We start from the raw sequence: 12,615 nt of genomic DNA, 5'->3' as shown, positions 1-12,615 counted from the left end.
ATAATTTTGTTTTTAAAGACATCACTCCTAAATTTACTAGGGAGTAAGAGTGCTCCACACACTGTGTTAACTGTTCACTGAGTTTCATGGGATAAGACATTTCAAAAATGACCTTCCTTTTATCACTGTTCTAAAAAACGAAACCTGATCTAACAATAGGTTAAAATACGCAATTACTTGCATCAAAGTAATTTCTATATCCAACAAATCCTTGGGTAGCGGGAAACATATTCTAACTTCTTTCTGGAGAGGACATAATTTATAGGAAATTCATAACCAAATGCTCATGTGGGCAGCAAATGTATTAAAAATTCTAACAAACTAGAAGTAAACATTCATGTTGATCTCTTTGTCTCATTTTAACAAGACAGCAATTCCCAAAGATTGCTTAGAAAAAGTCAGCAAGGGGCCAGCCCAGTGGTGTAGTGGTTAGGCTCACATGCTCCGCTTTTGTGGCCTGGAGTTCGCAGGTTCGGATCCTGTGCGTGGACCTATACACTGCTTATCAAGCCATGCTGGGGTGGCATCCCACAGACAAAATAAAAGAAGATTGGCACAGATGTTAGAGCTCAGGAACAATCTTCCTCAATGAAAAAGAGGAAGACTGGCAACGAATGTTAGCTCAGGGCCAATCTTACTCACCAAAAAGGAAAAAAAAGAAAGAAAAAGTCAATAAGGACTAGATTCCAAAATTCAGTTTACTGGTAGTCACCAAGAAGTGACACTAAATTGACAGAAAAAAACAATTTACTGGTTGTCAAGGATCATTTAATCAAAAGGCTGTTTCAACTAATCCAATCTACAAATTTTGTTGGTACGCATAAAAATTTGAAAGAGCTTCAGTGTTCAAAGAAGCAATAACTTAACAAAGCAATATATGTATATTAATATTCATTGTATGGCTAAAAATAACGTTCAATTCACTATGAAACTGGTCCTCACTCAATCTGATACTCTGTATACGGAAGGCTCTAAATAAATTAAATGTTACAGTTTTTGACTTAAAAAAAAATCCCCACAAACCTAAAAAAGTTTTTGTAGAATCAACCCTTAGTAACTAGCCATGCTGGTTAGTATGTGATGAAAATGAAAGCTACGCTGCAAAGTTACTAACCATTACACCACCACATTTAGACGGGGGAAATATGCACATCAAAACACTAAAAACATTCACATACTACTACTACCACAACACCAACAGTGACTCAGATCGAAGGATAATTTGACAACACAGAATAATATATTTAAACACTGAGGCCAAATTTGCTGGACAATATCCAAAAGGTATAGACATTCAGTAATGAAATTATGTCTTGTTTGAGAGTAAGCAACGCCCCCCCCCAAGTACTCTTAGAATAAAGCTATATAAACATCTATTAGATGAAGAGCTATGAAAAACCCTATTTGCAGAGTAAACTAAATGTCTAAGAAATGAAAAATAATGAACATAAAGATGGGGTCTAACAAAGTAACATAATGTGAAAAAAAATTAAAAATTCACAAAACTAGTGAGGCTAAAAATCAGATAATCTGTGACTATACAGACGCTAGCTACCTTTCATTCCCAAAAGAAGACCAGGGAAAATGTGAGGTAAAATTCTAACTGGTGAAGTTTCCTGGTAGCTTGGATGAAAATTTTAGTCTAGAAAAGGGTTGTATAAATTTTGGGATTACCTATGAATTTTGACATTTCTTCTAAACTGGTTTTCAATTCTTAGGAGTTTTTTGCCATAACAATTAATCTTTAACTCTAAAATTTAAACAAAAAACAAGTAAGAGAACTTCCCCCAGCTCTGCTTTAAAATACATGTTCAGAACATGCATTATAAATTTAAAAAAACTTCAAGCCAACATCCTCCGTAAACATGAGTATTCAGTGTTTTTTAGGTAAACTAATAAACCATGCAGCTCTAGAAAGTAGCTACAAAAGCCACATGGGAAGGTGTGTGTCAGTCTACGCCCAGCAATCACTGCTTCAAGCCAATAACAAACACTGGACAAGAGGCTCATTTCAGATTTCTTTATATCTTTTTTCTTTTCTTGGATTAAACATTTTAATAAGGAAAGTGAAATTAATGACTACCCTAAGCAATTCAAACTTGTAATATTTTCTAATCTTTTCAGCCTTTAAACACTGATTGCAGTTAGTGTTGAGATGTGCAATTTGAGGTGAACAGAAAGAAATCAAAAGAAAATCCTCCCCACGGTTACAATTATTAGAGACAGAATAAGCAAGCATCACAAATGTTTCTTAATGGTTTGGAACTCAATTCAGTACAGGTTAACAAGCTTAAAAGTGATAGCCAGCAATTTTGTCATATTGTTTTAAAGAAAACTTTTCACAATGTTTTTAATTTTACTGCTACTGAACTGTCTCAAAGAAACTGATAAAAATAAATTCCGCTTAATTTCAGTGTTTTTCCTCTCTAGTTCTATTTATAGTAATGAAAACATCATCTCAAACCACCAGTTAAATTTTAATAGACAAGTATACTCGGTAAGTTTGAATGTTTTGAGAGAAAGTGATAAGCAATTATTCTTAAAATGGTATGACTGAAGGACAAACTTCCTAAAGCAAAAATAAACACGAAATAGCATGGTTTCAATTGTTGTCTATCACTGGCAAGAATAATGGTTCCAAATAATTTCCTTCAAAAGGAGCTCCACTGTTGCTGTACGCCTGCAAAGCACAAGCTTACTTGAATTTTGAGAATAAAGTGGACCTCCATTAACGTGAGGCTGAGCGGAAAACTGAGCAGTCACAGAGGGAGTCCGTCTGTATCCACCAGAAGATGTCGAGGAAGTGGTCGAGTTGTGTCGAGAGATCTGCCTGCTCATTGTGCCATACTGGGAACCAGGAGCTGAGCCCGGGGCTGCTGAAAAGCATTAGTCAAAGGCAACCAACAAAGGACTTGAGCATTGCACGTCACCTCCGATGACAGAACAAAGAGGGGGGGACTCTCAGTAAGAAGAATTTATTACTTTTTAAAGCCCACAGCGCAAAATAAAGAGAAAACACAAACAGCCCTATCTCTGAAGCTACACAGAAGGGAAAACAGATACTATGCGGAAAGCTGCAAAAGTAAATCAATAATATGCTTAAGCCTTTAACTTAGCATAATCCCAAACAGTATTTTGCAAATATTACGTATAAGTTTTTTCTGCATAATTTTAGAATATATAGCTTTTATATGTAAACTGTCTCTCCAACAAAATAAGTACCAAAAGATAGTCTGAGGAGGAAAGTGTCAGTTTCTAGATGTGAATGTATTAATATCTGGTGTACAAACTTCTTCCTTCCCAGTGCCAAATCTTCAGAAGCACAGTGTAAGAAGCTATGTAGCCAAACCCAAGTTAAATTATAAAATGTAAAGTTATGCATATTTTCCACATATACTACTATATTTATTTGAATATTATATTAGCAATTATTAATACATATTATAGTAGAATAATTTTTAGAAGTACAATTTCCAGTTTCAAAACATCAGATTTGTTGTTCATCTCCAAACTTTTAAGAGTAACATACTTTTCTCTATCACTTAAATTTCTGTACCTGACAAAACTAGAAAAAATTTGAGACTGTGTAAAATATGGACATTTTAAGGCAGCTTTATGTAGAAAATCCATTAGCTTTCTCCCTACATGGAGGGCTTTTTTTCCACCCTACACCCACAGCAATCCTTTTTTTTAATCATCATCATGCATATCTGACTAAAATATTAATAACACTTAAAATTTTATTCAATATCATCTTTACCAACATTCCCAAAGTTTAATATTTAAAAGGTTAATACAGTTCAAAGCCTCTAAAGTTAACTACACTTTCCAAAGCTAACTTCAGGATTAATATCACCCTCTTTGCCCCAGCCAAACATCTAACCATGACTGAGGAGGCAAAAAGACAGCATCATAGTTTATTTTCATTCAATCGTCCAATTTAACTTCTCCTAGAGGTCATACAAGTTATTAGATGAAACCATACAGCAGAGCTTGTTCACTGAAAGAAGTGCTAATATTTACCATTTTGGAGCTCCCAAGCCATAGGCAGTCACTAATAATTATCTGAATCATCCACACATTCATTTTCTAAATAGAAACACATTTTTTTTTAAAGTCTATTCCAAAGCCTTCATGAATGAGTAATTGTGGACAGCTAAGTTTTCAAGAGAGCTAAGAAGTAAGCATTTAACTATTTTTAACAGAAATCTCTGTAAAATGATTTTCATATTTCTCTGACGTATAAAAAGTGTATGAAATCCAAGTTTTATTTTGGGGATTTTAAAATCAAAACCCAACTATTTAGCAGTTTCAAACTATGCCTATTTTAGAATTTACTTTAATATTTTATTATGAAATAAGTCATAATATCAAAGGGTATATGACTGATATATATACATAATTATGTCATACAAATAATACATATACATATGGTTTTATATATACTAATGTAATTTTATATACATATATATATAAATTTAAAGAAAAATAAGATAGGATGAATACCCAGCTCCAAGAAATAGAATATTACCAGTATCACTGAAGCTTCCTGTTTGCCCCTTCTGGATTCCAAACCCCAAAAGGTATGTAATTAAACATTCTCTTGCTTTACTACATAGAATTTTTTTATCACAGATATGTATAACCTTAAACAATACACAGAGAGATTTTGCAAATTTATAAACTTTTACAATGGATGGTTATGTATTCTGTTGGCTTGCTCTTTTCCTTTGATAGTAATACTACTACTATGAACATTCCTAAATACGGTTCCCGAATTTCTGTAGAACAGTGGTTCTCAAACTTCAGTGCTGATCAGAAGTTCACCTTGAGGGCTTGTGATAGTACAGATTGCTGGGCTCCAGTCCTCAGTTTCTGACTGAGCAGGTCTGGAATGGGACCTGAGAGCTTACATTTCTACCTAGTACCCCCATGATGATGATGCTGTCAGTCTGGGGATCACACTCGGAAAGCCACTGCTCTAGGGCAGTGGTTTTTAAACTTTAAGGTCTGAGGGTCCAATCTTCAAAACGAGAGAACCTCAAAAGGCTTTTGTTGAGGTGGTAGCTATATAGCAATAGGTAATTACCATATTAAAAATTAAAACTGATATATCTTTAAAACACATGAGTACACAAATACACATTCCATTAGCTGTCAAAGCAATGATTTTATCATATGTCACGTAGCCTCTGGAAAATTCCACTGTATACACTGTATACTGTGCCAGAATGAGAATGAAAAAGGCAAATAAGTCTTAGTATTATGATAAATACAGCTCTGACCTCAAAAAATCCATGAAGGGACCTTGGCAACACGTAGGGGTCCCATAACTGAGAACCAGTACTCTAGGGTAAATATCTAGAAATGAGGCTGTTAAATCTAAGGTAGAAACCTGTTCAACTTGACGAGGTAACAACAAATTACTTTCCAAAGTGAGTGTATCAACTAAGAAACTCCAACCAGCAATGTACTTTCCTGTTACCGCGTATCCTCATCAGCATTCGGTACTAGCGCACTTCTACATTTTTACCTATCTGGTAGATAGAAAATAGTATCTCACTGTGGTTTTAATTTTCATTTTCCTGGTTATTAATTAGGTTGAGGGCAATTTTTTTCACATGGACTTTCTGCCAACAATTTCTACTATTAGAAATTTTAAAATCACCTCCTTTTGCCCTTTTCCTTTGACTACAAGTGCCAATGTTTTGAAAAGATGTTGCAAGACAGCTTTATTGCACCTAAAATGAAACTCAGTTCTCATCATTTGAAACATCTCATTATCCACTTTTACCCAGATTGTTGCTATTGTGTATTTCTAGGATGAACCGTTTTCACTGAGTCTATATTTGGAATTTCTTATATGCTCAATCCAGTCACCCCCAAGTTGGAAACAATTTAAATGCATCTTACTGGAAAAAATGATTCATGACATCCTCAGATGCCATAAGTACTGGGCTATATCAGAGTTTTTCAAACTGCGATGCACAGGAAAGCCTCAGGGCACCCCACACCACGCATCTTTTTCTTTTCCATTTTTCTTACTCCTGTCCCCCACATTCACCCCAATCCTTTGACTGCTATATATACCAGGGAGTTCCAAATCAAGTTTAACTTAAAAAAAATTACATTACTAATTAAAAAAAGTTTCTTGAACAATCACTGCTATAATTTTCCTAGAAAAATCTAAACAAATAACAAATACAAACCACATTAAATTACTTATAAACTAAGCATAGAAACATTTCACATTACAGAGAAAGTTACTTTACATTTGTTTTCTGTGTAACTTCAGAGGCCTTTCAACCAGAGGAAATTAGTGTAAATTAGATTTACTACTTTAATCTCTGTATTACTGCCTATAACCTAATACTATGAAAGCCAGCAGTCTGAGGAGTTTATTATGAATTATGCAAAGTAAGTTACATCACTCCAACGGGTATGCAGTCTCACCTATCACAGTGTTCACTGGGAGAAGTGGTGGAAGAGGTGGTGCTGGTGGAGCTCCAGAAGGAGGAGGGACAGAAATGCTTTCTAATAAAATAGTTTATAATTCAGGTCAGAGTGCAAGAAAGAGAACTAAACATTCTGAAACAGTAAGAAAGTACAATGTTTTGGAAAGAAGAAAAAAAAAGAGAGAGATACCCATATGTAAAGCATGTTCAAATGAGTATGAATTTTACTAGGTAAAAAGGCTATTGAGTTCAACCCTGCATTAACTATAAAATATGCCTGTTTTTATAAGTAGCTTTTTCTCCTTTTTTAACAACATCCTTGAGAAGCTAAAGATTTTTTCCTAACAGTTTTATCATACTCACTTTGAAAAATGTATATTTTTAACACTATAAAGTCTTCATTTTATTTACCAAAAATCAAAGGACTAATTTAATGCTCTATAGTGATTTCTTAAATTTTTATATAATCTAAAAAGTAAAAAATTTTTCCTATTTTAATCCCATTTTATATTTATGGCATTTTACTGAAATATGTATTGAATATCACACATAAGTGTAGTAAAGTCACAGAACAAGCTAACAACAGAGTTGAGATACTAGCTTATAAGGCAGCATCAAAACTCACTGATATGTAATTCATATTATATACACTGATCCTTTGATTGGGGTATCAACAATAAATTGGTTTGCTCTTGAAATAATAAATATCATTTTGACTAGTGCCCAAAGCAAGTATTTCTAAAGCAAAACAGCCAAAAAATTATTTAGTAAAGTTATTCAGTATGCTTTATGTAAAAGGAGAAACAGCTGGTAAAACCCTGAAGACTGTGAAAACCAATCTAAAAATGGTTTTAAATTTGTTGTTAGCGTTTATTCTAGCAACAATCACATAAATTTAATATTTTATCTAATATAACTAAATTATTTCACACTTCTATAATAAAGCTCATAAATACAATCACATATTATAACATATTAATAAATAACATACCTGGTCCAATAGTGGGTGGTGAGGGTGTAGGCACGGCAATGGGAATGCCAATACTGCTGCTTCCACTGTTTTCTCGACTTCCACTTCCTCCACTGCTTCCACTGCAATGAAAAAATTGTGAAAAAAGAAATTCTAGAGATTTATAAAAAAAATTGTAATAATCAAGTCAAAGCCAATAAACACTCCTTTTATGGCATGTGTGTATATATACACATATAAAACAAATTTTTAAACTGTTCAATACAAATTTTAACCCTAAAACTTGTCTTGAGTTTTACTCTACTTATCAATCTATCGGAAACCAATGTAATCATAACATAGTACTGAGAACTATCAGAACAGATCATCCTATTCAGAAATGGATGACCAATAAAATCTTATAATACAATGAGTCAACAAGGGTTTACTTAGTGCCTATTATGAATAGCAGTGAACAAAGCAGACATAAACCATGTTGCCATGGAGCTCATAGTTGAGAATGGGAAAACATTAAAAAATACTGTGACGGATGCCACAAAAGAGCTGCTATGGAAATTAATAAAAAGGTTAATCAGTTTTAATCTGGAATTAGTATGAAAACTTCCACGCAACTCAAAGAAGGGCGATAAAACAGAAATTTTCTGGAAAATGAGCAAAATGACAAAAAAAGACAGTAGTGAAGTTTCAGCATGGGGCATTCTAGAATAATCGATACTGTTAAACTCTAACCAATTCCCTACTATTCTAATTTCTATAGATTTACTGTCCCTTTAGGTATATGGCCTTGCACTACCCAGATGTTTTCAGTAATGTGTGTGTGCACATGTGTATGTATGGAAATGTGTGTATGTGCACATGTAGCCTTACATTCCGTTTTATGTTTTAAAATCAAAATCATTGGCTCAATAGGACCAGAAACTCAACAGGGCAAAGAGTTGCACTGCCCAGGTAAAATTTTTATTTTTTTCTCCAATATGATCATTCTATAATTGTATTATCACATGTTAATGGAAGAAAAGAAAAAAGAAAGCTGTTCATATAATAAAAATAGCTTTGATGTGAAGGCCTCCCTACTCCCTCAAGCCAAATGATCAATACTCTGCTTTGTGCCACCATCGCATCAGAGACCTTTGAATATTTTCGCACTTATCTTTGAATATTTTGCACTACAATTATTGACCTAAGGGCCTTTTTTCCATCATGGAGGTTGGCAAATCACAGGCCGTGGGCCAAATCTGGCCCATGGTCAATTTTTACGACCTGTAAGCTAAGAACGTTTTTTACATTTTTAAATAGTTGAGAAGAAATCTAAAGAGGAATATTATTTTGTGACACCTTAATATTACACGAAATTTAAGTTTTGGTGCCATATATAAAGTTTTATTGGAAGATAGCCATGCTCATGCACTTGTGTCCATGGCTGCCTTCATGCTACAATGACAGAGCTGAGTAACTGCAACAGAGACCAGATGGCCCACAAATCCTAAAATATTGACAATCTGGCCCTTTATAGAAAAGTTTGTTGATCCCTTTTCTAACAGAATGAGCTTCTGAAAAAGAGAACTATATCTTATTGGTATATCCCTAGCATCTAATGAAGTGACTCTTAATAACTGGCTGCTGAATATGATTAAACTATTACTACTTCCACTATAGAGAAAAACCATGCTTTGATATAATAATTCAATAACAAACAAACAAAAGAACAATTTTGGTCCTCAATGAACTTGACCTGATACAGTAATTGCAGATATGCCATATCAATTTATTTACTAACAGTAGCAATACCACAGATATTAATTACATAGCACCTAAGAACTTGATGTACTCTCTTTAATTGAATCCCCAAAAACGATTTTGCTAAGTTGTATCTCCAACACATCAACCTAAAAGTCAAGGTAAAGAAAGGTTCCTTGCCCAAGTTATTAAGTGAGAGGTAAAATTGAAGAAAAAATAAATTAAGCTATATAATGAATTCGTCCAGCTTTTAAAAAGTGGCCAAAAATGGAGTGGCTACTTTTGGGGCTATTTTTAGAAGCAATAATTGGGAAAGGGCCTGGGGGGAGACTTCTGGGTTGCTGGTAATGTTCCATTTTGTGATCTGGGTGATGGTTACATGAGTGTGTTCAATTTGTATTAATCTTCTCAAGTTGTATATTTAATAAAGCATATAGTTTTCTGATGCTACATTCCATAATCAAGTTTGTAAAAATCCACTAGGTAGCTGATTCCTAAAACTTTTTTTTTTAACAATCTATACAATAACATATTCTAGTATATCAACCCTCTTAAGAAATTCTTCCTTGGATTTAAGCTAAGTCTTCTTTCGGAGCTCCAACCTCTTAAAGTTTAAATCACATTGCATAATTTCTGATATTTAACGTATTATCCAAAATATTTAAAAGTGGTTGCCATGATCTTTTTTAAGACTATTTTAAAAAATATTCTTTAGCCTTGACCCAAATATACATCTGAACCTCTGTCAAAAGGAGGACATAGTATCAATCTGCTAATAGTATAAACAGATATTTAAAAATCTAAAAAACAGAAGCTACGACACAAATTTACAGGAACATATATAATATTATTACCCTCAACTTTCACATTCTATTAACATTAGAGGAGTACCTTACCTTTACTTAGTAACTTTAAAGAAGTTTGCCACCAGTCAATAACCCCCACTCTCAGCTGTTCAAAGGCTCAACCTGAAGGTTTACCTGTGTGTCCTCGGTCTCTGATTTAAAGAAGCTGTCCTGCCTGGACTATGCTGACTTCCGAGCCTAGCAGGACTTGTCATGTAGTCATTAGGAACTGTTGGGGGTTTAACAGGTTCCAGGGTTTTGTAAGGAGTGTTCCGTCTAAAGAATTGTAATAGAAAAAGGAATAATGAATAAGAAAGAATAAATGGTATTTTCTCCCAAATCTGTGATTGTCCCATTGTAACCAAGTATAACACCAGTTAATTTTTTTTGAGGTGGGGAGGAGTATTCACTCTGAGCTAACATCCGTGCCAATCTTCCTCTATTTTTTAGTATGTGGGCTGCCAGCACAGCATGGCCACTAACAGAGAGGTGTAGGTCCATGCCCAGGAACTGAACCCAGGCCACCAAACCAGAGCACACTGAACTTCACAAGTAGGCCACCCAAGCTGGGCCCTTTTTAAAAAAATTTTTAATAACAAAGTTGAAAAAGAAATTCTTAATTGGGGTATATGAATTATGTTACTTTAACACAAAAACTAAAATGTTACCTTTTCTTTGACCTTTTCTTTCTTTTTTTTAAAATTTTTTTCTTCCTTTTTCTCCCCAAAGCCCCCCAGTACACAGTTGTATATTCTTAGTTGTGGGTCCTTCTAGTTGTGGCATGTGGGACACTGCCTCAGCGTGGTTTGATGAGCAGTGCCATGTCCGCGCCCAGGATTCGAACCAACGAAACACTGGGCCGCCTGCAGCGGAGCGCGTGAACTTAACCACTCGGCCACAGGGCCAGCCCCTGACCTTTTCTTTCTGACCTTATTTCTAAAAATAATGGCTATAATTTTTTAAATGCTCAATATCAAACTTTGAAATATACATGATTCACAGCTTAGTCACCCACAAGCCACTGTCCTTACACACTATGGAAGGTAAATATCTCCTCTGCAATTTATTCCTACCTCAATATGGAAAGATACGGACAAGTACATTCTGATCCTAAATGTAACACCATTAATTTCTCAATAAATGATTTTAACTTTTCTATTTAATAATTTCATATGTTTTTTCCAGGGACAAGAGGTTTGTTTACAGAATGAAAATGGAAACTAAGATTCTCTACAAAAGTTAACTGTTACTATAAAATAATGATTCCCCACCCCTCCACCAAAAAAGAAGGAATCTAATATATTATTTCCTATGTCAAGGTGAACAATCTTTCAGAAATGTCTTACCAATTATTCAATATTTTTATTGCATGGACAATTGAGAAGGAAGAGCCACCAAGTGCTATCTTTTCTACTTCTCCTACTGGCCTTCCCACAAAGCTATGCAAGTGTCAAGGGCCCTAAGATCACCAGCGGAAGCACAGTCAGAAACACCTCAGGTAAAGAGTCCCTGAGTCTCAGGCACCAAGTAATAGGGGAAACGGCAGAGCTGCAGGCTGCCAAGCTGAACTACACAAAACAGACCGCTTACTCAAAGTTCCATAATACAAATACTGTAAATACAGGTGAAGGCACCATAAGAGGATTTATTATGAAATAAACTTAAGATTTATATTTAAAAAAAACGAATTAGAAGATAAATAATAAATAATGCTCATTTACACATACACAAAAGAACCTTCCTAGGTCAGTACAGACTTCTATAGAGAATGTTATAAAACAGGCAGATTCATTTTGGATTCTGTTTATGGAAATAAGAACCAAAATCAATCTATAAAAAGTAGCGTCACATGGAGAGGGGCCCTTAGTAAGGATCCATATATTTACTTAAGTCCCAGAAACACCTTTCCCTTTAGCGTACGAATTTTCTTGTAAAATGTAGTTGAATTCTTACCCCAGCGTTCCCCGGCCTGACATGGGAGGACTCGGCGGCTTCTGAGTAGGAGGATTTGTTCTCGACAGTGTGCCAGTTCTTGCAGGCTGGTTATTTCCATGCTGAAATGTGGAAAGAAAAGCCTTTATTTTTATATCAAATTGTTCTCTTGGTGTTTTGACACCATGTATTATTTTTTTTTAATATCAGAATGTGAAGTAAGGATTCCCAGACAGTTTAAATAATAGACTTTGGTACTCACCACATTTTCAAAAGTCAAGAAACCACTTGCACTTGGCTTTTCCTATTATTTTGTGCTATTCATACCAATTTATAGCCAAATACAGGTGAGATTAGTGGATTTTATATTATTGTCAAACATGTTCACTAAGATCAAACTTATCTACATTCAAATACTGGGTTCCTCAAAATTTCTGAAATGTGTACATGAATATAAACTACAGATCTCAGTGTCAATTTGCTGAAATATGCATCTGAAAAATCATCTTTATCCTAACAATTTAGTAACAAAGTCATACATGATGTCTGGGAAACCTCCTAATTGTAAGTCAATAAAAGCAAGGCAACTATCAAAAAATGAGCAAAGCAATAAATGTTAGCAAAATTAATGTTCCTATATAAATGCAGATGTCAATATATCTTTGATATATTAACA

General features: G+C 34.4%; 1 protein-coding gene across 25 annotated transcripts in view; it reads right to left on the bottom strand.

The window, feature by feature from the left end:
• The window catches only part of ABI1 (abl interactor 1), a 152,212-nt gene that overhangs the window by 10,010 nt on the left and 129,587 nt on the right, over window positions 1-12,615 (bottom strand). For 6 of the 25 annotated variants that reach the window (XM_023632057.2, XM_001494640.6, XM_005606878.4 and 3 more), the window contains 5 exons: window positions 11,961-12,061; window positions 10,143-10,283; window positions 7,447-7,547; window positions 6,454-6,534; window positions 2,700-2,876 (listed from right to left, as the gene is read on the bottom strand). In XM_023632057.2, coding sequence (XP_023487825.1) covers window positions 2,700-2,876; window positions 6,454-6,534; window positions 7,447-7,547; window positions 10,143-10,283; window positions 11,961-12,061 — 601 coding nt within the window. The remainder of the gene's footprint in view (window positions 1-2,699; window positions 2,877-6,453; window positions 6,535-7,446; window positions 7,548-10,142; window positions 10,284-11,960; window positions 12,062-12,615) is intronic. The other 19 variants (XM_070254762.1, XM_070254767.1, XM_005606877.4 and 16 more) reach the window with 4 other exon arrangements.

The sequence above is a fragment of the Equus caballus genome, chromosome 29, assembly GCF_041296265.1.
Source record: "Equus caballus isolate H_3958 breed thoroughbred chromosome 29, TB-T2T, whole genome shotgun sequence".
Classification (NCBI taxonomy): domain Eukaryota; kingdom Metazoa; phylum Chordata; class Mammalia; order Perissodactyla; family Equidae; genus Equus; species Equus caballus.
This window is presented reverse-complemented; position numbering and strand designations above follow the sequence as displayed.